This window comes from Mycteria americana, chromosome 13 (genome assembly GCF_035582795.1).
Source record: "Mycteria americana isolate JAX WOST 10 ecotype Jacksonville Zoo and Gardens chromosome 13, USCA_MyAme_1.0, whole genome shotgun sequence".
Taxonomy (NCBI): domain Eukaryota; kingdom Metazoa; phylum Chordata; class Aves; order Ciconiiformes; family Ciconiidae; genus Mycteria; species Mycteria americana.
The window spans coordinates 15,195,137-15,219,496 of NC_134377.1; the positions used below are offsets into that span (position 1 = coordinate 15,195,137).

A 24,360-nucleotide genomic window follows, 5' to 3' on the forward strand; every position below is an offset into this window, starting at 1 on the left:
GTCTCATCCATCTGTACTAGTTGATTCTCCAATGGTGGTTTGAAAGTCCCATTATGTTTTTGCTAGTAGGCATAGAGTAGGAAAGCAGATTTTTCATTATAATACCAAACCTAACATCTGTCCTTGTATCACAAATACTATTCTAATCGTCAGCTTTTCTCCTGCTCACATCTCCTCTCATAGGCATTCATAGAACTCTCGCATTACCTAAATTATCCTTTATTTTCAACTTTCTTTTGCATAAATTTCTTTTTTGCATAAGCTTTATCTGGTCAAAATACATTCAGAGAAGAATTTTGAATTTAAAGGGTGTCATAGAAGGAAAAAGACAACTAACAGAACACCTGGACAAAATATATTTTGGGAATGAGCGCCGTTGTTCCAGAACCCCCCTGTACGGCAGAGACTTGTTGGAAATTTGCTCTTGGATCAGTGAAAGAAAAATCTCTCAGCATTGTTCTGTCAGGATTAACAAATGGTGCTGGGCTGGCTTTGCAAATTGCCTTCCACATTCAAGTACTTCAGAGGGTCTAAAGGATCCATTGCAAGAACTCCTTCTGACATTGAAGCAGCAACAGATCGCCCTGAAGGATGTTGTTACTAGGTAATTGAGAGAAATCCATTTGCAGTTTTTGCACAAATTTGATGGGTGTATACTACCATCCAAAACAGGGTATTTATGTAAAGTACTGTAAAATCCTAAAAGTGATAAATGAGTTGCCTTGTTTTATCCTTATTGCAGGCTAAATTCCTTTATGCAGAGCCTGTTTGCATCCCTGATGTATAATTTTAGATCATTCTAAGATTTTAAAACTCTTAATAGTTCCATGGCAATTGTTATTAGTTATATAGCAACTCTATTTTGACATTTCTTGTATTTTTTGTGTGAATACTTACAAAAAAGTAGGAGTTGTAAATGAGCTTACCTTGGTAACTTTACGGATAGTGGTAATTGCCTCTTGTCTTGTTCTGATCTTGAGTGTTTTTGCATTTACTTGATGTTAACATAAAACTTCATCTACTGATTTACTTTCAATTACCTTTAGCCAGGTCCCTTATGCTTCCATGCAGACATCTTTATTACTGTTTTTGAGTAGTTAATAGCCCAAGCTGTTAAAAATTAGTATATTAAAGCTTTGGGTTGTTTTACAGAGATCTGTGCGTATTGCCAGCTGTTGCTGTTGCTACTCCGTGTTTGTATGTAGCAAATCCTCCTCATACATATACCCGTGAAATGAAGGTCTTGAAGTTTAATCTAAAGGAACAGATGCTTCCCTACTTCCATTCAATGCAACAGATAGCAAGGCCTCGTTTTCTACAGTTTCCAGATCCCCGACTGGTGCAGCGTGATTCAGGTATTAAAAAACCACCACCACCTGTTAGAACTCTGTGAATGTGCTTTCCCTAATTTTTGAATGCTATCTGCAGAACCTTCAAGTTCTTATTTCATAAACAGGCAAGATGGAAGCTCTGGCTGTCTTGCTTTGGAAGCTGAAAGCAAGAGGACATCGTGTGTTGATTTTGACGCAGATGATTCCAGTGCTTGATATACTGGAGCTTTTCTTGAACTTCCATTTTCTCACACACATAAGAGTTAATGAGAGCGGTGCTCACAGTTGGCATTATCTGGTAAGAGGACCTCTTACTGATGGTAATAGTGAATAGATGCTCACAGTAGGAGGGAAAATGCTAAAGGGAAGTCTAATACATTTGCAAAATTCATTTGTGTAATTTCATTACTTATTTAAGCAATTATGTATGTAGCTGTAGCACAAAATATGTAATTATATATGAAATATGTCAGTCATATTACTATTTGATGAGGCATCCAAGGTATTTCCAAGAGGTATGTCACTAGCTGTCCTACATTTATGAGTAATTTGTGCTTGAAATACAGACGTTTTATTTCACAATAGTGTTTTGAATAATTCCTTTTGCTTTCATTATCTGTAGCTATCTACACTGTTAGTACTTTAAGTGTAGTTGTTAGTACTTTAAGTGTAGTTGCTGTTTTTATGTTGGCGCTTCCTCAGCCTTACTCCAGGGGCTTTTGTTTTTTGTAGAGTGTCCTGGCATTGCCTGAGGATAAATTGAAAGTATGCTCATTTCCCTCCCCAGTAAGATTCTCAGTATCCTCTGGGGCCTACAATTTGAGCAAACATTAACAATATCGTTAAGTTATTCTTTTCTTATTTTTTATTTCAAATTGCATTGTTATGCTTTCTGTCAGATGCAGGGTAAAACATAAGGGAATACTTTGCCTTAAAGCAACACAAGGCAGCACAATAGAAGGGATTCAGTTTAGTCAATAGACAAGAAAAATGATGAAGCATGCTCAGAATGTGATAACCCACTCAGGTGTGCTTAGTCATAGGACATAATGCGACTACTGTAATACATCTTCAGATTTTTATCTGGTTAACTGCACCATAAATTAATAGTTTTAATGGTACACAAATTAATTTTGAACGGTGTAGATCTGTAATGTGGGCAGTCAGGTAGCTTAAAATGTTTGCAAGCTTAATGTAGGTTGGGGAAGTAATAAGAAAGCAATTTTTCTGATCTTCTCATTCTGTAAAAATGTTTAGAGATTTACGCTTTATTAATGTGAATTTGTAATTAAGTTGCTGCTTGTCTCCCCATTTTAGGAATCCATAAAAAACTTCAACGAAGACAAGCGATTCTTCTGTGCTATTCTTTCTTCCCACACTCCTTCCACAGGTGTCAGCCATATAGATGCTGACACTGTTGTCTTCTATGACACTGATTTAGATCCGGTGATGGATACAAAAGCTAAAGAATGGTGTCATAAAATTGCAAGAGACAGAGATATTCACATATACAGGTGACTTTTACGCTAAGAAATAGTGTAGATGTTTTAAAATCAAAAATACAGGGAAGGTGTTTTTAGGTGAAACTAGGATTTTTGGTTGAAGTCGTCCTTTAGTTAAGTCATTTGGTCTTTTAAGATCCCTTTAAAGATTGGATCAGTCAGACATACTTCTTCCCTTCAGACTAAAGGGAAAATGGAAACCCTGTCCTCTCCTTTCCCTTACTGTATCCTCTCTTCCTGTCTTTCCCTCCCCCTTTCATCTTGTAAGCCATCTGGATTTCTGTGTTGGGACAGTCAAAACAAACATTAATATCTGTAGGTGTTTCCTGCTCTTGATAAACAATAAATGTCTTTCTTGATGGTCTGTCCTTGGATTTCAAATCCACTAGATGTTCATGTAGTTCTAACATGTATTTGAAAGCTTCTCTCAAGTGACTGTTTCTTTTCCTGGAAGGATGTGCTGAGAGCAGGGGGAGCTCTTGCCCACTTTACACCAGTGGCCAAGTATGCATGGGTGGTGTCTGTTAGCAAATACCCTGCTATGGTAAGGATTTTTTAAAAATCCAGTTGTATAGAAGGCAATACTGTTTATTGTTCATTTTGAAAATAGGAACTTAAAAGAACCTGGTGTTTTGAAAATATGAAATCAGATGTAAAAAGAAAGCTTTTGTCTTAGAAACTAAAAAAGAATACAAAATTTCCTGTGAAAATACCCGATGGACTCTAAACGAGTGTTGGTGCTCACCGCCATAGGCAAGGAATGTTAGACATGAAACAGTTGAGTTTCAGGAAGTGTCACTGTTTTCTAGGGAAGAGTATTTAATGAGTTTCTTTGTTTTACAGGCTTGTAAGTGGTAATTCTGTTGAAGAGAGGCTGTTGAAAAAAGGTATTAAACATTTGATTCAAGAAGTGGCTGCTCAAGGAGATGATTGTTCAACAGACTTTTTAACTCAGGTACTGTAACGTTAAAAATGTGATGATATGTAAAAAATAAGTGCTTTACTAGATCAAAGTCAGAATTTTAAACATAATCTAGTTTTATATTTCTTGTTTGGGGGCCAGTGGTATGTGATCATAGTTAAAATCAGTAAAAATCCTGAATTGTTAGCTCGTATAGAAAACCAGAAGATAAAAATATCTAGAAAGAAAACTGTGTTTGTTCCAGTGATAATTTTACACTATTTTTGCCATTGTTTTAATAAAATGAAAACAACATCTTCTGCAGCAAAAGGTGTCAGATATGTCTGTAATCTGACTTTTCTAAACTCAATTTTAGGATGATTAAATAACTTTTGACATCATACATTGTCTTATTGAATACTTGAAAACATGTTTCCATAAGGTTCTTTGCTCTGAATATGGAAAAGAGGATTCCAGAAAGTTTACAGAAGAGACACAATCCGAGATAAGAGATGACATAGACTCAGAGTTGTATGATTCAAGAAATACCATGGTTCCTTCACAGTTAGAACAGCTGGTTAACTTTGTGGATGAGGTATGATGATTTCTCTTGTTTTATGTAAAACTTCAGAAATATTTGCAATTTACTTTCCTGTGCAACAATCAAATGGCTTTCATAAAGTACCTTATTTCCACTCCATTTACATGAAACTCTTCTGTGCAAACTTAAATATTGACACAACCCTGGGAGGTAATCTGAGCTTGTTGATAGATCTGTTCATGTAGTGAAACATTTAAGTCACCAATTGTTCTCCTGAGGATTGTGAAGTGCATTGGACTAAATTGTATCTTGTGATATAAAACTGTTTTACAGTCCTGTGCTTTGCCAGATACTTGTGTTTTTTCTTAAAGTCTTTGGATCTCTTTCTTCTTAACCATGAAATGACTATTCTTAGCATTCCCTAAGTTCTGTCAGATTCTGATTGTCTCCTTTTCCCTTTGGCTACTTGTGCAGAACCCAAGTAGCAGCCTGCTTACTAGCAACCAGTCAAGAGTGTGCATAGTAACTCGGATGGGATTTTTTTTTTTCAGTTAGGAAAATGGAAGCCAGTAGTTGGAGCCTATTCTCAGTGATACTGGTGGGACGTGAGCAGACTAGCTAGGGACCAGAATATCAGATTTTTGGTCCTTAGGTCTTTTTTCTCCCTTAATTATGGTGCCATTATTTTCAACTGAAATAAATACATTTATTGGTGGGGGTGTTTTTCTGCTTGTTTTTAAATCACTGGTTATTTCCGTGTTTCTAATTCAAGAGCTAAATAACTAGCAATGTGTCAAAATGTTTTTCTGAACAGCTTAAGCCAATTGAAAAGTATGCGTTGAATTTCTTGGAATTGTTTCATACTTCAAATGATCAAAAAAGCCAGAAAGCCAACAAGGTAAGCAACTATATTTAATTTTCTGAGTAATTAATGAAAGCAAAATAGAAAACCCCAACTGTTGTCAGATTTTATTTTTTGTTTGTTTATTTGCATTTTTTGTTTGTTTTTTGTTTATGAGCACTGAAATTTTGCTTGAAATGATGGTGGTCTAAAAACACATTGGTTCCTAATTAACAGGTAGACATATTTCCCTCTCTCTTTACTGGTATGAGGGCCTCACCCAAGAATGAAAACTCAGTTTAACTAACTTTGCTATGACTGTTAGCCTATAAAAGGTGAGGCTCAAATCAGTGGCAGTTTACTGCTGTTAGCATATTTATTGTGAAAAGTGGTAATATTTTGAATTGTACAAATTTTCTTCCTAAAAGGAGTTAAAAACTGCAAATATAAAATGGGAATATCAGCATGCCAAGGAGCTGGAAAAGGCAGAAGACAAGTTTCAGCAGGAAGTGAAAGAGGAACTTTTAACCTATACCAGACAAGATGCTTATAACACGGTAACATCAAGGGATCTCCAAGTCCCTGCTTTTTGAAGAATTTGCATATTGTGACTATGAACCATATATTTAAGTATGTCTGTTGGGTTTGTATTGCACTGGGCTTGTGCCCTTGCACAAGTATTGTACTCTTGAAATTGAAGCTGTCACTTTGTGGACAGTTTTAATTCTGTAGAGTAGCAAGTTGCTGTTTTAGCAGGACTGTCAGTGTGTAGGTTGACTTGGAATCGCACAGTTATGTATCAAGGTAGTAATAACTGACGGAAGAGACTGAGAAAAATATGCTGCCTTTTGAAAATTAAGATTAATGCCTTAAAAAATATTTTTTTTCTAACTTTTTAACTATAGTTATTGCAATCATGCTTATGTTTCTAAATGCTGGGTAACCTAAATGCTGGGTTCTGAGCTGGATGATGTATTGAGGTATCAAAAATTCCTTGTTTCTCACACAGGAATTTGTCTGTGAAGGCCCAGATGGAGAAATAGAAATAATGCCTGTAAGTCAGTAGCCCTTATTTCATCTGAAGGAAACCTTACCTAGAATACTTTAATTAGTGGCAAACTATGGATTGTTTGTTGTTGTTCCTGATGTTTTGTGTTTTTGTTTTGTTTTTTTTGTTTGTTTTTTTTTTTTTTTTTAAAGCTTTGGACTCCCCCTGTTGTACCTGAGAATGATGATGATGTCTACACTGATTCTGTTATGTGTCTGATGTATAGTAGTACCCCGATTCCAGAGTCTAAGCTTCCACCTCTGTTTGTCAGGAAGGCACGTAAGCGGCAGAGAACAGATCTGTCTTGTAAGTTGGATTCAAAATTGCATGGGAAGGTGCGGTAGTGTTTTTGTGTGAAACAATATGAAAACTCTTTTGCAAGAATATCTTTAAGTTCGTGTTTACAAATTTAGGCAAGCATGTACCATTATCTCTGTTAAGCTTGATATCGCTCAGACAAATGATTGAATGTAGAGTGAGAGCAGAGGGAGCGCACTCTGAAAACTTGCTATTGTCCTTATGAATTAGAAATAGAAATACGGGTGATTTAAAAGAGCATAAGTAAAGCAGTGAGACTCCTGTGCGTGCATTTGATCTGTTTTTAAGCTTATTTTCTTAGTGAAGCGAGCAGCTATTTAAAAATGACTGACCAAGTTAAACACTGTACTAGGGGACCATAGGTTGAAGGTACCTGCATTCAGAAAAGCACTGCAAAAGACTTACCATTAGTCAGATGATTTGCAGCAATCAGTTTTCTGTCATGATCTTGTTGTACAAAGTTCCTTTCCCACTGGAGATAACAACTTTGTCCTGTCAATTAGCTTCAGGTGAGAGAAAGAAGCATTGCCGTAGAAGGATGGTTGTTCCTCCGCCTTCACTTTTCAATCAAGTGACTCCAAGAATACTGAAAACACGACAGAAGAGCAAAGCTCAGAAGAGCCTCCTCTTGGTAAAACAGCAAACCTATTTTGCAAGACCTTTGTCAGCTCTCATCAAGTCAGCAGCTGACACTGGGCAAGATAGTCCTGCATGGCTAATTGTTGAAGACTTGGCACTGTTAAAAGTGAGTTGGTACTTTGTTTTTATTGACTTCAAAAACTCTTTACTTGGAAGTTTATTACAGCATCCATAGACCTTGATTAATACAGGATTATACCTGCTCGTGCACACAAGAAAAGCATTTAATTGAAACATTACACTGGTTTGATTTCTCTCTGCCTCCTAGGCGGTGAAAGAGTTATGGGCACTTCCTTTAAACCCTGCTATTGTGTCACCAGCACGGCCGGCAAACTGGGACTTTGTCAGCGATGTCGTTAACTCTTGTAACTATGTATATCGCTCCCCAAAGCAATGCCAAAATCATTACATAAAAGCATTTGCAGGTCCAGAAGGACAGGTGAGTTTAAGTTGAAATGTGCATTACATTGTGAAGACTCGGGGTTTTTTTGTTTTGGTTTTTTTTTTTAAATCCTCATTGCTGTTAGTGGACTACACGAGTGTTTAATAAGCAGAATCATAACCATATTTTAGAATTTTGAATAGCTTGGTATAAAGCAAATGCTAGTAAATACCTTCCCCTGTCAGTATGACTACTATATGTTACATTTATTATCGTTTCCATACACTTAAGAATATGAATTTCCCCAGTGCTGTGACAATGATATGACCTTGGATATTTCACTTGGCACTATCAGTATATTAAAAATAAGGAAGAGGAGCTATTTATTTTAACTTTTATTTAAGTGGCAGGATATGAATAGTCTTCAGTCAAGGCTATTGTAAACGATGATTTTTGAGACAGGGCACTTGTGAATACTTATTTTTGGTACCTAAGCCTTCAATTTCTATTTATTCCAGAATATAGGTGGTTATCCTCTTCGTGTTAGACAAGCCTACGCTAAGGACCAGAATTCTGAGCGTACTCAAATTTACATGAATCACTTTGAGTTGATGACAATGACTGCTAGAAAAAGAAGTTCCTCAAGTAGGTTTCTGTAAGTTTACTTCTACTGTCAGTGATGTTTCTCAGATCTAGCATTTAAACAGTTTGGTGGCCTGATTGGTGAAATTTTCTTCTCTTCAGCACAAATGTATTTCACAGTGGCATTTCAGATGGCCTTCAGCCTTAAGTTAAAATAGTGCATATACCGTCAAAGAATCAAACCGGTGCTTGGGCTGATGTAAAGAAAAGCTTGAAGTGCTTCAGCATTGCTCCAAGTGATGTACCAGGAGGGTCAGCCCAGGCTTTCCTCAGCTCTTTCCTCAGGTCTAACAATGTAGCTGTCATATTTCTAGGTAAAGAAATGGCTGGAGTTCCCTGCTAATCCTTAGCTTTGTCAAACCTTAATTGCAAAGTCCTCTCACAGAATTTTAGAATTCTTTGTGTTAAAATGTCATGAATATTAAAATAGATGCATAAAATTAAGTTAGCTTAAGCTATTTCATTTACTTCCAGTGCAGACGACTATGACAATTTACTACCTATGTCTGAAGTTGTTTCCATCTGTGCAGAGCCTGTGATGATGCAGGAAAAGGTCCGTTCAGTTTTTCCATGTGAATTCCATTCTGTACATTCTTTTCAATAACTTTCCAATTCTTTTCAGTTTCAAATACTTTTTAATTACCTTTTCCTGTAAAAACAATGGGAAAGGCTGGGAATAAGGAAAAATTACCAGGGTTTTTGGAAGACTGAAAATTGTTCAGTATGGGTTTTGACTGCCTAATCCCCTTTATCAGTGCATCAAAGCTATCAGCTATCAGTTGTCCATTCCAGATCTATTCCCTTACTGTATTGTGGCTGTCTCATTTTTTGGCATTTTAGCCATGTCAGAAGCAGGCAACCATGATAGAGAACAACTTTTTGTCAAGTCAGAATTTTCTGTCGCAATTATTGGTATAGACAACTAGGAATTCACTTCAGGATAAATCTTTACATGACTTCATGGCAACAGTCACGTTTTTGTTCTGTTCAGAATTAAAACAATTAAAAGGAAACCTCCTGCTGTGATTTCTGCCCCCCCTGCCCTTCCTCTACTTCTGCTGTCATAGGCATTGACTGAAGAACAAATAGCTCCACGACTGCAGGAGCAACAGCCTAGGCGGGAGCAAGGAGAGGAACAAACAGTGGAGCAAATCCAAACCCAGCGTCAACCACAGGGGGAAACGCAGGTGAGAAACAGAAACACGATTGCCACGTGGTACGTGAATTCAGTTCACGCCAGCAGTTGCAGGCAGAGAAATACGTCCCTCTCGGCTAAATGAATCTGTGAGCCCAGATTCATGTGCACTTACGGCATCTGTTTTGACTGATCTGTGTGTAGGACTCTCAGCAAATCTGGAGAATTGGGACGTTGAGTAACAGGAGCATTTCGTTTTACCTGAGCTCAGGTGAATGGACTTAAATGTTACCAAAAATACAGTCTTGTTCAAGGATGTATTCAAAGAATCATTGTAGACAAGCTCCTTCTTAAAGATACAGAATTTTGGGCTCCATCCCAGATTTTACGATGCTGAAAAAGGAATTCCATATATAGAGAGGAACAAATGTCATTTCATGGTACTGATATAATTGGACTTGTCCAATGTATTTATCTCCCTCATTGGAAGAATTTCTTAAAACTTCACACCCTCTTTTGTGATCACTTTAGAACACCTGTAAACATTAAAACCACAAGTTTATTTTATGACACTTTCAGGCTTCAGGACGTACGCTCACTCCAGCCGTGGTGTCCGTGGTACCCCCCATCCCAGCGCAGCTGGAGCCCACGACTCCCCGCCAGTTTTTTCAAGCAGAAGCATTTGACAGCATCAGTTGGAACCATCGCTCTGATGACAACTGTGCAGATGCTTTTGATGACTCCGCTTATATCAGGTAGCCTTCTACTTTCTATTTTCAGTTCACATTTTGCTATTGAAAATAAATCCTCACATCTTTATTAAATAGCATTGCTCACTTTAAAATTTATTCACAATAAGTGAAAATGATGGGAGGATAGTCTTTCAGTAACTCCTTTACTCTTTAGAAAACAGTATATCCCCAGACGCTGTACTATTTAAGTGTAATTAATTTTAATTACATAGAATTTTAAACACTATCATCTTTGTATGCTGTCACTTATTTTCAGCTGTAGCTTAAATAGTTTTAACTTGGCACGTTTAACAAAACTGTTTAAACAGTTTTCTCGCTACACTTTTAGCTAGTAACCAATCTTCATCTAAAATTTAATTTTAGATTTCATCACAAAAAGTTCCAGGAACCAGGTCCCGATCATCAGACCACAGTGACTTCTTTGGCACAGGTGAAGTCAGTGTAGAAGTTACCCCGATGGCAGCCCGCAGGCCCCGGCCAGCCTCGGGAAAGCAAAGCGCGCGCAGCCTGGACTCGGCGTACGCGACATCCGCGGTAGCTGACGTTAAAGTAGCGAAACGTCTGCTTTGTAGATGAGAAGGGGATGTCATTCTTTAGAGGTAGAAGTTGTATTTTCTTTATTGCTAAACTATTGCCCGGGTTTTTTGGGCAGTACTTTATTGTAATCTAGAGCAGCGCAAGGTTACTACTTTTTTTTTTCTTCTTCCCTTTGCATCGCACGATTTTATTGCCCCTGCTCCAGGTACGCGGTGTCCAGTTCGTCCTGTACGTAGGCAAGTTTTCTTTGTGGATTTTTACACTACGTCTTGAAGAAAAACCTCGGCACCGTTACCTGCCCAGGCCAAACTTACTCTTTGACCGGCTGCTGCACCCCCGCGTCTGCGCTACAATAAAAGTCCATTTTCTGTCCTGTCCCCGAGTCTGGTTCCTGCGCGCCCCGTGCCCGCGCTCCCGCCCGGGGCAGGGCTCCCCGTCCCGACGCGCAGCCAGGGCCGCAGGAGCCCGCGGGCGCCGGCCTCGCCGCCTCCCGCCCCCCGGCGGCCTCCGCCCTCCCGCCCTGCCCGGCGGCGAGCGCGGCACGGGGCCCGGCCGGCCGCTCGGGCGGCGGGACGGCGGCGCGCAGGCGCAGGCGGCGGCGCAGGCGCAGAGCGCGCTCCGGACGGCGGGGCGGCGGCGCAGGCGCCGGGAGCGGAGCGAGGCGCAGGAGGCGCGGTTTGTCTCCTGCCGGCGCTGGTAGCGGCTGCCGCTCCGGCCGCCCCCCGCCCCCGCTTCCTGTGAGGAGCGAATGGAAAGTCTGGCCCCGGCGCCCGCGGTAAGTGGGGCCCGCCGGGCTCGGGGAGGCCCTGGGCGGGGGGCGCCCGGGCCCCGCTCCTCCCCGCCTCGCCCGCCCCGCAGGCCTCGGGCCCGAGGCCCGGCGGCACCGGTCCTGGCGGCGGGGGCGGCCGCGGAGGAACGGGCCTTCCCCGCGCCGCCGCACGGCGCTGGGGCGGGGGGCGCCGGGGGCGGGCAGGGCCGGCCGCGTCCCGCCGTGGTGGGGGGGCGGGGGGGAGCGGCGGCGGCGGCGCTTCCCGGGGCGCTGCCCCTGCAGGGGGGCGCCCGCGCGGGCCTCGGTGGGGGAAGCCCCGCGCGAACTTCGGGCGCCGGCCCGCCGCGGGGCTGGGCGCTCGCCCTGGGCCCGGCCCGCCGCCTGGGCCGTTCGCGTACTTCAGCGTTCGCACACAAAAGGCGATCCCCGCTCCCCGGGCGGGCAGAGGCCGGCGGCGGCGGCAGCGCGCTGGTGACGCTTCCTTATCAGCCTGTAATTAATTAAGTGTTTTCACTTGGGCCGTAAATGTTAGCGAGGTATCGGTAATTAGAATAATAAGACCTTGTTACTGGCGATAGGTGATATCATTTGCATCTTAATTATTTGGTATCCGTGCTATGAAAGAGTCACAATACCACGAAGTGTTGCAGTATTACTAAATCTTTTGGAAAAGGTGCCTGTAAGGAGTGGAATGTTTTTTTCCCTTCCCGCTCTGCTGAGGGATCTCCCTCAGATTTGAGCTCCGAGGAGCGGGAGGGAGGAAACCTGCCGAGAGCTGTGTTTTAGTCCCCGGGCAGGCTGCGCTCCGCCGTGCCTCCCCGCCGTGTGCGGTCCGGTACTCTGGAGCAGCCCCTCTCCTCTTCTGCAGCCTCCTGTCGCTAGCACGCCTCTGACCTGACACCGCTTCTCGGCTTCCTCACCGTCCCGGGAAGCCCTCTCTTTCCCGGGGGCGAGGAAGGGAATATCTCCGTCCCCAGGGCTTGAGCGGGCTGGTGCGGATAGCCCAGGACAGGGCAGCGGATGAGTTGCGTTGCGTTTCCCTGCCTGAGCAGCAGACGCCGAGCGGGGCGGTCAGTCAGCCGCTGCATCGCCTACCTTTCCAGTAGTGCTGCTGCCTGTCGCCACTTGTAACCGACTCGAGAGTTAGGAGCGAAGACGAATGGCAGCACGCTTGTCTGTGTGTGTGGCCTGAAATACCAAAACCGAAGCTGTTGTTTTCAAAATATGAGAGAGATTTTGGGAAGAAAAAAAAAAAAAAAAGAAATCAGGTTTCATTTTCCTTTTGCTCCTACTACTATGTGACACCCAGCACTGAATCTGCCTGTCAGTGCATGTCAGTGGAATTTTTTTTTTTGTCAATGATTGAAATACAAAACCAGAACATTTTTGGATTTCGGGATAGCTTGGCTCAATAGACAGCATTTTAAATGAAAAGCAGATTTGGATTCATTTTCATCTCTTTGAGGGGTTAGTGTTGTGAAGGAAAGAGAAGGCAGAGTTAAGTATCAGGTACAATACTTTTTCAAAGATCTAGATGATTTGACAGGGAGATTTTTCATGACACATTTTTTCTTCAGGAGCTAGAACAATAAAGTTGAATAGCCTGTGTCCATTTTTGTTTAGTTATTGTTGAGGAAACATACTGTAGATTTTAAGCAACTGTTATGTTATCGACAACATCGTATTAAGTGTTAAAAGCACTGAAACATTGGGAATCACCATGTTTCAAAAAAGAGTAGATACTTTTGATATTGGAGACTGTTGATTCTTTAAGTTCCACAGAAAGGGAAAAAATATTTTTTTAAAATTATTTGAAGTCATTCTAACTAGCTGAGAGGAACCTATCATTTGTAAAACTATTCAATAGCACTTTGTTAGCTAGAGAAATGTATGAGGGATTTAAGCGAGCTTTTGTGGTGATGAAAATTTTAGATAATTTGACTGATGACGTAAAACATTTTAAGTAACTGCAAAGACAGGAGAACTGAGTTCTTACTGTAAGGTAGTCTTTTGAATAGTCACAAAATAGTTTCAGTGACAGAAATATTTTTACCTTCCCTGAATTTCTGTTTTTGTGTATTTCTTTAGAGTAAACTGTAAAAAACCTAGAACAGTGAGAATGCACCATGGTAATGGTCCTCAGAATGCTCAGCGCCAGCTCCAGAGGTCCAGGTCCTTCACGGGCAGTGAGGGAGAAGAGCAACAGGCAAATTTACCCCAGTCCCCTGCAGCTTCTTTTGCACCTTCTGCAAGTCCATCTGCACCCCAGTCCCCCAGTTACCAAATACAGCAATTTATAATGAGTCGAAGTCCAGTAGCTGGGCAGAATGTGAACATCACGCTGCAAAACGTTGGACCGGTGGCTTCAGGAAACCAGCAGATAACGCTTACCCCATTGCCAATTCCAAACCCAACATCACCGAGTTTTCAGTTCAGTCCTCAGCAGAGGCGGTTTGAGCATGGATCCCCATCGTATATTCAAGTTACGTCACCGCTGCCTCAACAAGTTCAGTCTCAAAGCCCTACACAGCCTAACCCTGTGCCGGTGCAAACGTTACCAAATGTTCGGGCAGGCACTCCAGGCCCTGGCTTGGGTATGTGCAGCCAGAGCCCTACTAGAGGATTTGTAGATGCTAGCGTGCTTGTGAGACAAATCAGCTTGAGTCCTTCAAATGGTGGACACTTTGTGTATCAGGAAGGACCGGGAATTGCACAAATTGCTCAAGGAGCTGCCGCACAAGTACAGCTTCCGTCCTCCGGGACCCCTGCTACGGTAAGGGAACGCAGGCTTTCACAACCTCATTCTCAGTCTGGTGGCACCATTCATCATCTCGGTCCTCAAAGTCCTGTAGCTAGCGGAGCAAATATGCAATCTTTGACTAGCCCGGGCCATATTACGACGACCAGCTTGCCACCCCAAATCAGCAATATTATCCAAGGGCAACTTATGCAACAGCAGCAGCAAGTGCTTCAGGGACAGCAGCTGGGTAGACCCATCGGATATGACAGGACTTCTGGTGGATTGATAGCAGGAGTTGGAGGACCTGGTGCATTTGGAATGACATCACCACCTCCTCCCACAAGTCCTTCACGGGCCACTGTACCACAGGGGCTGTCGAGTCTTCCTCTTACTCCTACAGTTAATACGGCAGTGAAAAAACAACCCAAAAAATTGGAGGAGATTCCTCCTGCCAACCAAGAGACTGCTCAAATGAGAAAACAATGTTTGGATCATCACCACAAGCAGATGGAAATTCTTAAGGAAACTTTTAAGGAATGTTTGATTGAACTGTTTTTCCTGCAACATCTTCAAGGGAATATGATGGACTTCTTAGCTTTTAAGAAGAAACATTGTGTTCCACTGCAAGCATACCTGAGGCAAAATGACTTGGATCTGGAGGAGGAAGAAGAGGAAGAACAATCTGAGGTCATCAATGATGAGGTAAGAAATCTGTTGGTTAACGGCTTGGAACAAAATCCTAGATGAAGTTGTGGCACCTGGATTGTGAAGTATTAGACAATGTGACAGTACCTGAAAAATCATTTTTACTTGATGAAGTACGGTATTTTTTCTTTAAATAGTTGGTCTGAGAGAATGCAGTTCTGCTGGGTAGTGTGATTCGACAGGTCGGTTTGAGCGTGCCGTTAGGTGTATGTATTTAAAAGAAAAGAACAGAGAGGTAAAAGGAGCTTTCACTGTCCTAGTTAGTATGTAAGCCAACACACAAATAAAGATGGCATTGGTGTGGAAGCTGTTTTAAGCTATCAGAATGAGTATGAGTAGGAATCATAGATTAAATTTCACTTACGCAAACCAAAAAAGAATAAGCAAAACGTCTTGTAAGAGGTTAATCTTTATTTGATTTGTGTGACTTGTAACCATAGGTGGTACTGAAGTTCAGCGTTGCTGTGGCCAACAAAAAATCTGAAGTTATTTCATCACTCAGAGAGAACATGTGAATCGTAATGTATGTGGGTCCATAGTAATGAATCAGGTTACTTCAGGTATCTTAGAGCCCCGCGCATGTATTGCTCTCTAAATGATTAAAAAATAGCACTCACAGACTGGACAGTAACAAGTTAACTTTGTTACTTACGCAAAGGTTTGAAATTACTAACTTGAATTCACTGTTTCTTGATGGCAAAGGACTTGAAATAAGCTTGCCACAGACAGATGCTGTGCAACTTTTCCTGCACATCTGGGCCCATTCGTGTGGCTCTGGACCTGCAGCACTCCCGTGGGTGCTGGAGCAGTGCCTGTCTTGTGCGGCACCTACCTGCAAGCCTACATGGCAAATGCTTGCAACAGGGTAGATATAACCGATGCCACTGCATCGCCTGGCACTCGCAAATACCTTTTAAAATTTGTAAAAATATATACGGGTATATAGTTGCCAGTTTGCAAAGAACCAACCCAAACCTCTTATGTAAAGAAACTCATATTGCTTTGCAATAGCTGTTAGAAATGAGTGTCTTCAGTGAAAATTAGTGACTTTCTTAGGTGTGAATCATTAGTGATCGTATCTTCAGTTGGAATTTGTGGGAAATTTTAACAGTATAACAGCTGAAGTTAAATTTGTTTATTGTTTTGTGGTCTAAACTTCTTGACTAGGAAGAATATATTTCTGCTTGTGATAGTTATTGATAATTTTGAAGGAATCATTTCTTTCTATATATAGTAACATAAAAGCTAGCCTGTTATTGTAATTTATTGACAAGGGATATTCAGTATTTTTTTTCACCTGGTTTGTATTTTGTCAAACTGTTTAGGTGTTCTTGTTGGGTTGTGTGTTTGTCAGCTGGAATACCAGGTATTTTTAACTGCAATACGTGCATTTTGAGAGCTCTTTGGCGGCTGTAAATTGTATAGGTTCATTGAAGTCAGTGGAGCTACTACAATTTACGTCCGTTGAGGCTCTACCCCTCGGTCTTTCGGGTTTGGAGTTTGCTGTACTTCACTGCCTTCTTGTGTTGGATGTTTTTTGTTTGTGAAAGCTGCTTGTCCCTTTAACTGCTGGAGAATTTTGCAAAGTGCAACAGCAAAAGTCTTTACGTGTTTTCGAATGATGAATCCTTTTGAAAGATTAAGACATCTTTTGAGTATGTTCTTTCTTTGTATTTTTTTGTCTTCTTCTCTTTTATTTCCCCCCTCCCCCCTCTTTATCACTTTCTGCTAAAGCAACGCACTTCATCCCTTGCCTGGAAAGGTTGATCACTTTGGGAATTCAAGGGGAGAGCGAATGGTGGCTGTGCTCATTGCTTAAATAAATGTTGGAGCTCTCTTAAGTTCAAACTGTCTGTCATGCTAATTTGTTGTCCGTTAGGAGCAGCAATCATTAAATTTAAAACGCACTTTTATGTTAACTGGATTTAAGAAAAGGTTTCCAGTGATGAGAAGTCACTATAAATAGTCAAGGCCATACTCTGTTCCGCTATTAAAAGCGAGACAGAACTCTTCAAAAACAGCCTGCATTCAAACCGAGCCGTGCTGATGGTCGTTTAGTTATAATCCCCTCTTCAGTGAGGTACCATCAGTACAAAATGAGTGTGTTGAACAGTACAAAAAAAAAAAAAAAAGAAGAAAAACTTTTAAAAAGAAAATGATTCTCCCTTCTTTTTTTTTTTCCCAAAATATTTCTCTCAGGTAAAGGTTGTGACAGGAAAGGATGGGCAGACTGGTACTCCTGTCGCTATAGCAACCCAGCTTCCTCCAAATGTTTCTGCTGCTTTTTCATCCCAGCAGCAACCATTTCAGGTACTTTTCAATGGTTCTAAAATGTAGTTTCATCCCAGATTTTTTTTCTTCATTCAGATTTGATATTTCTTAGATGAATTAGAATTTTCCCAAGAGCCCATCCCTTATCATCTAAACGAAACAAAAAAACCCCTTTGCAATCTTCAAATGCATCAGTATTAATGAAGCCTTGAGGAAGTTAAATCTTTGTCTCCAGGTTGCTGGCTTATTTCATTAACTTTCAGCTTGAATGTTTTCGCTTTGGTTTGTTTGTCTTTTGTTTCCCTAATGCATTTGGTTCATTTGTGCATTCTGCATAGTGATAATATGGATTCTTTTGTCTGTGGCACTGTAATTGTGGATTTCTCCTAAATTTCTTTTCTTTTTTTCCTTATCTATTAAGGTTTTGAGTATGGCTACAGAAGGTTTTGGATTTGCCTCCCCTGAAATGTTTTAAACAGCAATAATAACCCTCTGACACATTTTTTTAAAACAACTAACCACTTTCCATTAGCTCTACCATAAATGTTGGGAAGAAGAAACTGAAGTGCCTATTTTTTATTATATAAGTCCTTTTTTACATTTTTTTTCCTTTTTTTTGTACAAGGAATACAAATGTGATAATCAGTTAAAATTTTTGTGGATCAGTGATGGTGCAACTTTTAAATTCAGGCTAGTACGGGTTTATGCAGCTGCCTTCAAATCTGTGCTACCCAGACATCATTGCTTGTATACCCTGAGAAGTAATATACCCTAATTCCTCTCCAACTACAATATTTGCCTTTTAGCTCAATTATATACACTTGAATAGCAGGTGTTAGAGGGTGAATTACTCTGCTGTACCATGGAAGCTGTACAGTCTGCACGGCCTTCATCTAGGTTTTGGAAAAAGGAGAGTTAAATGAAATGTAAAATGGGTTGTATTCCTCTGTATGAGAAATGGGATGTTCACTGTGGTATTTTACAAATGAGTTGCATAGTTAAGGGGCTTGCACTGAGAGCTCTGTGTTATGGCCAATACTGACATGTCTTGGAAGTCTCCTTAGGTAGTCAGGCTTCATCTAAGCTGTTTAAAATATGTAATACTATATCAGGTTATTTATTACAGTGATTAGGGTTATCCTCAAGCTATAGCTACAGCAGTCATGAAGTACTTTTGAAAGTATTACACCATTTCAGACCTGTTTCACAGAAACTAGCAGGTACATGCTAAAAGCATACAAAACTCTCTGTGTAATTGCCATACCTTTTAGCACAAACTGTTAACAGAGAGTATCATCTCTTCCCATCCGTCTTTCTCTTTGTAACTGTTTATAGAGAAATAATGTGTCCCAATCAGCATCATCATTCAAATTTACATGCATAAGTGCACCACTCAGAATGATTATTGTGGGCGTGCCGCATAATCATGACCTCTGGAGAACTACATTATTTTAATTAAAGTTAGGACAGTTTTAGTCTAATATTAGTGGTATGCGACTGCAATTTATAAAGACGTAACATATTTGCTCTTTGAAGTGTCTGGCCTAAATTACGTGGTGATAATGCAGACAGCTGGGAGGCATACTCTTAAGAAAATGTCAGTCAAAAATCCTAAAGTAGAGATGCAGCCTGAAACTGAGTATGCAATCATCCAGAGTAAGAGTGTAGGTGAAATAAAGGGCATCTGAACGAGAGTTTGGAGAACATACTTTCTTAAACTGATGTCCCAGAAAGCATTTGATGCAAACAGGACATAAGCCGAATTTGTTAATTAATCCGGTAGCACTGTAGAAAGTAAGTTCTTGTGACTTATTTTGAAAATTCTGTAAATGCCTAAGTGCACGATGCTCTGCCAGACACTGGCCGTTGGACTTGAAATGTGCTGCATGTCTGCTTTGTGAGAAGACAAACGTTTGAAAACTTAATCCATATTGAGTGTGATACGACAGTGAACCATGACCATTAGGGATGAATATGAGTCAGAGATTCTTAAAACCAAAATTCACATCTTAAGGCTATAGCTGTAGTGCTAGAGTGGCCACAAATGCCCTCACAGCAGCACAGAGATTAAATGTTATTAATTCATAGCTATTGATAGAATCTGAGTGGCAGGAGATATATTCAGGTCAAAAAGGAGTATTTGAAAGCATTAAAGATGTAGGGTTGTGACAGCTATGGTTTATTTCAATATAGACTGGTGTTTACTTCCTTAGGCTTAATTTATATTGGTAGAATTTCTATTAAAAAACAGAGAAGAAAAGACCTGTGAATAAACTAGAAGATTCTTTTTGGGAAATTACTGTCTTTGCTATGTTGTCATAATAAATTTTCACAACATTTGCAAACCCTTACTGTACATCAATAAGGCAGAGGCTCTCACCAATAGCAAATTACACTTAGGGAACTTTAATGTTAAAGTAGCTCATTTTCCAGGACACAGAGGCGTACATAAAGTCCATCTTTGTCTTTTCTGATAGAATCTCTTAAGCCCTTTCTTTGGACCCTTATTTTTCTCATAATAAGTTTCATAGTAGAATATTGGGTATAGCATGGCTAAATATTGAGGAGAACTTAAAAATGTGACTTGGAAACTCACTGAAAAGAACTGGGCTTGCACGAACACTGGCGGACATTAATAAGTAGTCGCCAGTCATGGTGAGGGCCCAAAGAGCATGGAAATCCTCACATACCTAAACTGGTTGGTTTCAATAATCCTGTACGTAAGTCTGGGTTGTGGTTTAGCCCCAGTCGGCAACTAAGCCCCACCCAGACGCTCGCTCACCCTCCCCCCCCCCCCCGCCCCGGTGGGATGGGGGAGAGAATCAGAAGAGCATAAGTAAGAAAACTCGTGGGTTGAGATAAGAACAGTTTAATAATTGGGAAAAAAAATAGTAATAATAAATTGTAATGAAAAGGAAAACAACAAGAGAGAGAGAGAGAAACAAAACCCAGGAAAAAACAAGTGATGCAGCCACTCACCACCCACCGACCGACGCCCAGCCAGTCCCCGAGCAGCCATCGCTGCCCCGGCCAACTCCCCCCAGTTTCTATACTGGGCATGACGCCCTATGGTATGGCATAGCCCTGTGGGCAGTTGGGCTCAGCTCTGCTGGCTGTGCCCCCTCCCAGCTGCTTGTGCACCCGGCAGAGCAGGGGAAGCTGGAAAGTCCTTGCCCAGTGTAAGCACTGCTCAGCAACAACTAAACCATCAGCGTGTTGTCAACATTATTCTCATGCTAAATCCAAACCACAGCACCATACCAGCTACTCGGAAGAAAATTAACTCTATCCCAGCTGAAACCAGGACAGTCTGCCATCTGAGTTTGGTGCTGAAACGATTATCTAGGATATATTCTCTGCCATCATTGCCAATATTAATTGTGGTAATTTTAAAATAAAGTTTTCATGCACTGTCTAATCCTACTGAATCGAACCCCTGTGATTTCTTTTCCATCTCAATATCAATAGTGCTCTTCCAGGCTTGTTAATTCATAGTTGTGGGGTGCTTATCTTCAGAGAAAATGTCTAGTAATTTCTGATGAGCTCCGATGTCACATTAGCCTTATGGCAGCTCTCCTCATCGAGTTTCTTCATGGTACTCATTTTGCCAGCTGTGCAAACAAGTACAAGTCTAGCATCTGGAAAACTGGAATCGGAACTTGTGTAGCTTGGCTGAGATTCTTTTATTCCGTCTTCTGAGTCTTAGCAGTTTTTCCTGACATATTTCAAGGCTAACTCTCATGGAGCTCTGTCCCGAGTGTGACAGTGGTGAAGACTCAAGTAAGCTTAAACCGCCTTCAGGATGAGAGTTAATTTGTGTGTTACTGATGTTTCACACAGAGTGAAAAGGATTAGTTTTCATAAATGTATTGACTCTTATTTCTTAGTTTTGTGTCTTGTTAGTTATGATACAGTTTATGCGTAAATTTTCTTTCCTCATCTAATTTCCCTTCTAATTAATCCTGTAATGAAGTCACAATGTTTACTTTTTGTCATGTCAGCTTTTTATTGCAGCTATATACTATATGAATATGTCATTTTGACTTCGTTGCAGCATTATGCAAATGATGAAGGGTAATACATTAATGAAAATTTCCATTTATTAAAAAAAAAAAGAAAAATACGGGGCAAGTTTATTTTTTACATATCCCATTTTCCTGCGTTTGGTATCACTTTTCAAAAAATGTAGACATGTATTACATATAACCAACTTCATCAGTTTAGTTACTGTTTTAAAATTTAAACTCAATGAAGAATATCTGTGCATTATGGACATATAAAGCGTTATAGCAGATATTGAATGAGTCGTGTTTTCTTCGTTGTACAACTGTTCTGAAGGATTTGTTCTGTGCTGGCATCTTTAGATCCGTTTGTAAATTACCTCTTGGTGTTAGACTATCTACAGATTGAACTTTTGTGATTTGTTTTCTTTTTCCAATAGCAAACGCATACAGGGACTCCAGTAACAGCGACTGTGAACACCATAGAAATTGAAGCTTTTAAGAGACAGCAGGCACTTGCACCAGCAGGTATGTTCCACAGACAGAATATCACTTTGGTTCTTTTTTTTTCCAAACAGTTAATGGAGCCCACTGTTCTGTAACTCTTGAAATACAGTTTTGCCTCACCTTGGGAATTGCCAGATCCTTAGGACTATCTATTGTGAATGGTGTTGTGTGAAGAGTGCTCTCCACTCACAATATATAGGACTGGATTTGGCAGGCATGGAGACATTGTTAGGTTGATTGTTCTGGCTAAGAAGATTGGAGATGGCCAACTTGAAGTTAGAGGGACTCTGCCCTTGGAGCATGTTCTTCATAAATGCTACACATGTATAGTAGCCGTAGCTTTCTGAGCTGATGTTGGAATCATGTGTAGTAGTTTGCTTTGTAAAACTGAACCCATTCCATTATACCATGCCATAAATGGAATTTGAATATCACAGATTCGTCTAAGAGACCACGAATTGAAGTGGGCCGTCATGGGATGGTTTTTCAGCACCCGGGTGTGGCTTCAGGAGTTCCTCTTCAACAGCTAATGCCAACGGCACAAGGTACTGTGTCACCACATGCCAATTGCACATTAATTTAACAAGGAGATGTTAGTGATGGGACTAGAAACTTGGGCTTCTGGCCTTCCAAGATCCTAGTCCCACCACACACTTCTCCATGTAAATTAATACTTGGTATGCAATGCCTGGTTTGTTTAAGGAGCTGAGTGACGGGCTCCGAAGGTGCATGTGGGCATGGAAATACGTCACAGGTGCTGATGCAAAATGGTTAATCTGAGAATTCTGGAACTGAGCCAATGATTTATGAAAAGGAAACCTCCTAATTTGCAACATCATCACAAATTTTTATTCATTAGTCATGCCAAGCTTTAGGATACGTGTTAAGGTGAATGTGTTAAGAACTAAATATTATTTAGACTTGACACTGTTATTTTAGGTTAAATTCCATTAGCTCACCAGTCCATTTTTTTTTTAAGTATAAGAAATTCAGAAGACATATAATTACATGGTTTTTTATAGTTGCTGTGCTCCAAATTTTAGTTGCAGTCCTGTGCATGAAATACTTTGTTTTTTATTGTAATGGTGATTTTTTTTTTTTGTGATTGTGATGTGGTATTTTCAAGTGATGGTGTCTTGTGGCAAAGTAAGTAACAAATTAGTCCATTTGCAGTTGATTTCCTCTTCATATCAGTAAAGAGCATTGGACATTTTAATTTCATCTGTGTTGTGTTTCCTCTTGCTTTGTAGGTGGAATGCCTCCCACTCCTCAAACTGTACAGCTGACTGGACAGAAACAGAGTCAACAACAGTACGACCCATCTAAAGGCCCTCCTGTGCAGAACGCAGCAAGTCTGCATACACCTCCGCCGCAGCTGCCAGGGAGACTGCAACCTGCGAATGTCCCCATGACGTCTCTCCCAGCTGCGCTGCAGCTTTCACAGCAGCAACCACAGATAGTGGAATCTCCAGCTCAGCCTCAGATTCAGGTGAAGATCCAGCCTCAAAGCGTACCCCTGACTTCGGCTCCACTTCCAGCACCGCTTCAACAGCAGGTGCCACCAGCAATCCATGTGCAAGGACAGACACCAAACCAAGTGTCACAGCCACAAACTACAATACAGCAACAGGTATGTGAATTTTATTGGGGTGAAAATATGTTTGTTTCAATGCCCAGTAAAATCTAAGAACATTATCTTCTTGAAAATATATGAAATATGTTAATGTTTTTTAATTCCACTGGACACTTAAGTCCTTTCCTTATAAAAATGCAGGTGTAAATTTTTTATGAAATTAAATTTAAGTCTGCATTATGTTCTGCTGTAGTGTAGACTAAGACGGTATTGAATCCTAAACTCATCACTAACAAATGTGTTTCTTGGGCAGACTGTGACTCTGACACGATCATCTGCAGATCCTGCGCAGACTTCTCAGCGTCTTACGGCCAATACACTACCGCCTACCTCATCTGTTGTGCCAGCAACTATCTCAGGCTCAACACCGCCTTCTACATATCCAGTACAAACAAACAGGACCTCTCCAGCAACTAACAAGTCCCTGTCTCCTATTGCATCAAAACCCCCAGGCTTAGCAGTAGCAGCAGCACCTAAAACACAAAGTCCAGCTCAGAATGCAGCAGTATTACCCCAGGACAACTCTCAAGACAAGCTTGCTGAGCAAGTAAAGCTGGTAAGATTTTCTGTTTTTCCCCAAAACTTACGAACAGTTAACACACAAATAACAATTAACACGAGTGATGTGTTTGACTTATGAAAATGTGCTATTTTTCGGGGGAGTGGGGTGTTTTTTATATTTTTTTTTTTCTTTGAGTCTACTTTACATACTGAGTTTTGCTTTTATGGGCATTCAGAGAAGTTGAAGAAGACTTACTGGTCTTCATACTGTTGTTGCGTTCTTTCTCTTTCTATTAAATTGATTCTATCTACTCATTCAGGGTGACTGCAACCTTACTTATTTTTACAGCTAACTGGAGATGTTGTTTTGCTTATTTAACAGGAACATCACAGAGAGCTTGTTTTTTCACCAAATCAAGCAATATTAATAATGAAGTTATATTTATCTTCTTTGGATAAATACAGCTGCAATTTCAATTTATTAAAAAAAAAAGTATTATTTGATTGCAGTTCGCAATCAAACTTGTTTTTTGTGCTGCCCAGCGAACCCTTTTTGTCCTGTTATTTAACAAAGTACCTGTTGTAATACAGGTTGAAGTACTGTGAGTCTCTTCATGCATAAGTTGAATTTAGTCCGGTAATTTTTTAACTGATGCAGTGTTCA

The 24,360-nt window shown here is 40.7% G+C and overlaps 2 protein-coding genes and 1 non-coding gene across 17 annotated transcripts in view; all 3 read left to right on the forward strand.

Moving 5' to 3' along the window:
- Nucleotides 1-335: 335 nt before the first annotated feature.
- On the forward strand, nt 336-10,931 carry LOC142416640 (E1A-binding protein p400-like). Its single transcript, XM_075516424.1, has 17 exons — nt 336-604; nt 1,153-1,355; nt 1,457-1,629; nt 2,649-2,845; nt 3,677-3,788; nt 4,177-4,329; nt 5,090-5,173; nt 5,545-5,673; nt 6,126-6,170; nt 6,317-6,470; nt 6,986-7,227; nt 7,390-7,560; nt 8,022-8,158; nt 8,620-8,698; nt 9,213-9,332; nt 9,860-10,035; nt 10,396-10,931. Exons 2-17 carry the CDS (start codon nt 1,235-1,237, stop codon nt 10,475-10,477), a joined length of 2,175 nt encoding a protein of 724 aa, XP_075372539.1. The 5' UTR covers nt 336-604; nt 1,153-1,234; the 3' UTR covers nt 10,478-10,931.
- Nucleotides 2,025-2,163, forward strand: LOC142416755 (small nucleolar RNA SNORA49). Its single transcript, XR_012777814.1, has one exon. It is a non-coding gene; the product is annotated as a small nucleolar RNA SNORA49 (small nucleolar RNA).
- Nucleotides 10,932-11,188: 257 nt separating the features above from the next.
- Nucleotides 11,189-24,360, forward strand: part of LOC142416639 (E1A-binding protein p400-like) — a 52,921-nt gene continuing 39,749 nt past the window's right edge. For 9 of the 15 annotated variants that reach the window (XM_075516408.1, XM_075516409.1, XM_075516411.1 and 6 more), the window contains exons 1-7: nt 11,189-11,344; nt 13,427-14,780; nt 16,983-17,093; nt 21,496-21,583; nt 22,000-22,107; nt 22,813-23,192; nt 23,449-23,751. In XM_075516408.1, the coding sequence (XP_075372523.1) occupies nt 13,458-14,780; nt 16,983-17,093; nt 21,496-21,583; nt 22,000-22,107; nt 22,813-23,192; nt 23,449-23,751 (2,313 nt within the window). In that variant the 5' untranslated portion in view covers nt 11,189-11,344; nt 13,427-13,457. The remainder of the gene's footprint in view (nt 11,345-13,426; nt 14,781-16,982; nt 17,094-21,495; nt 21,584-21,999; nt 22,108-22,812; nt 23,193-23,448; nt 23,752-24,360) is intronic. The other 6 variants (XM_075516415.1, XM_075516420.1, XM_075516414.1 and 3 more) reach the window with 5 other exon arrangements.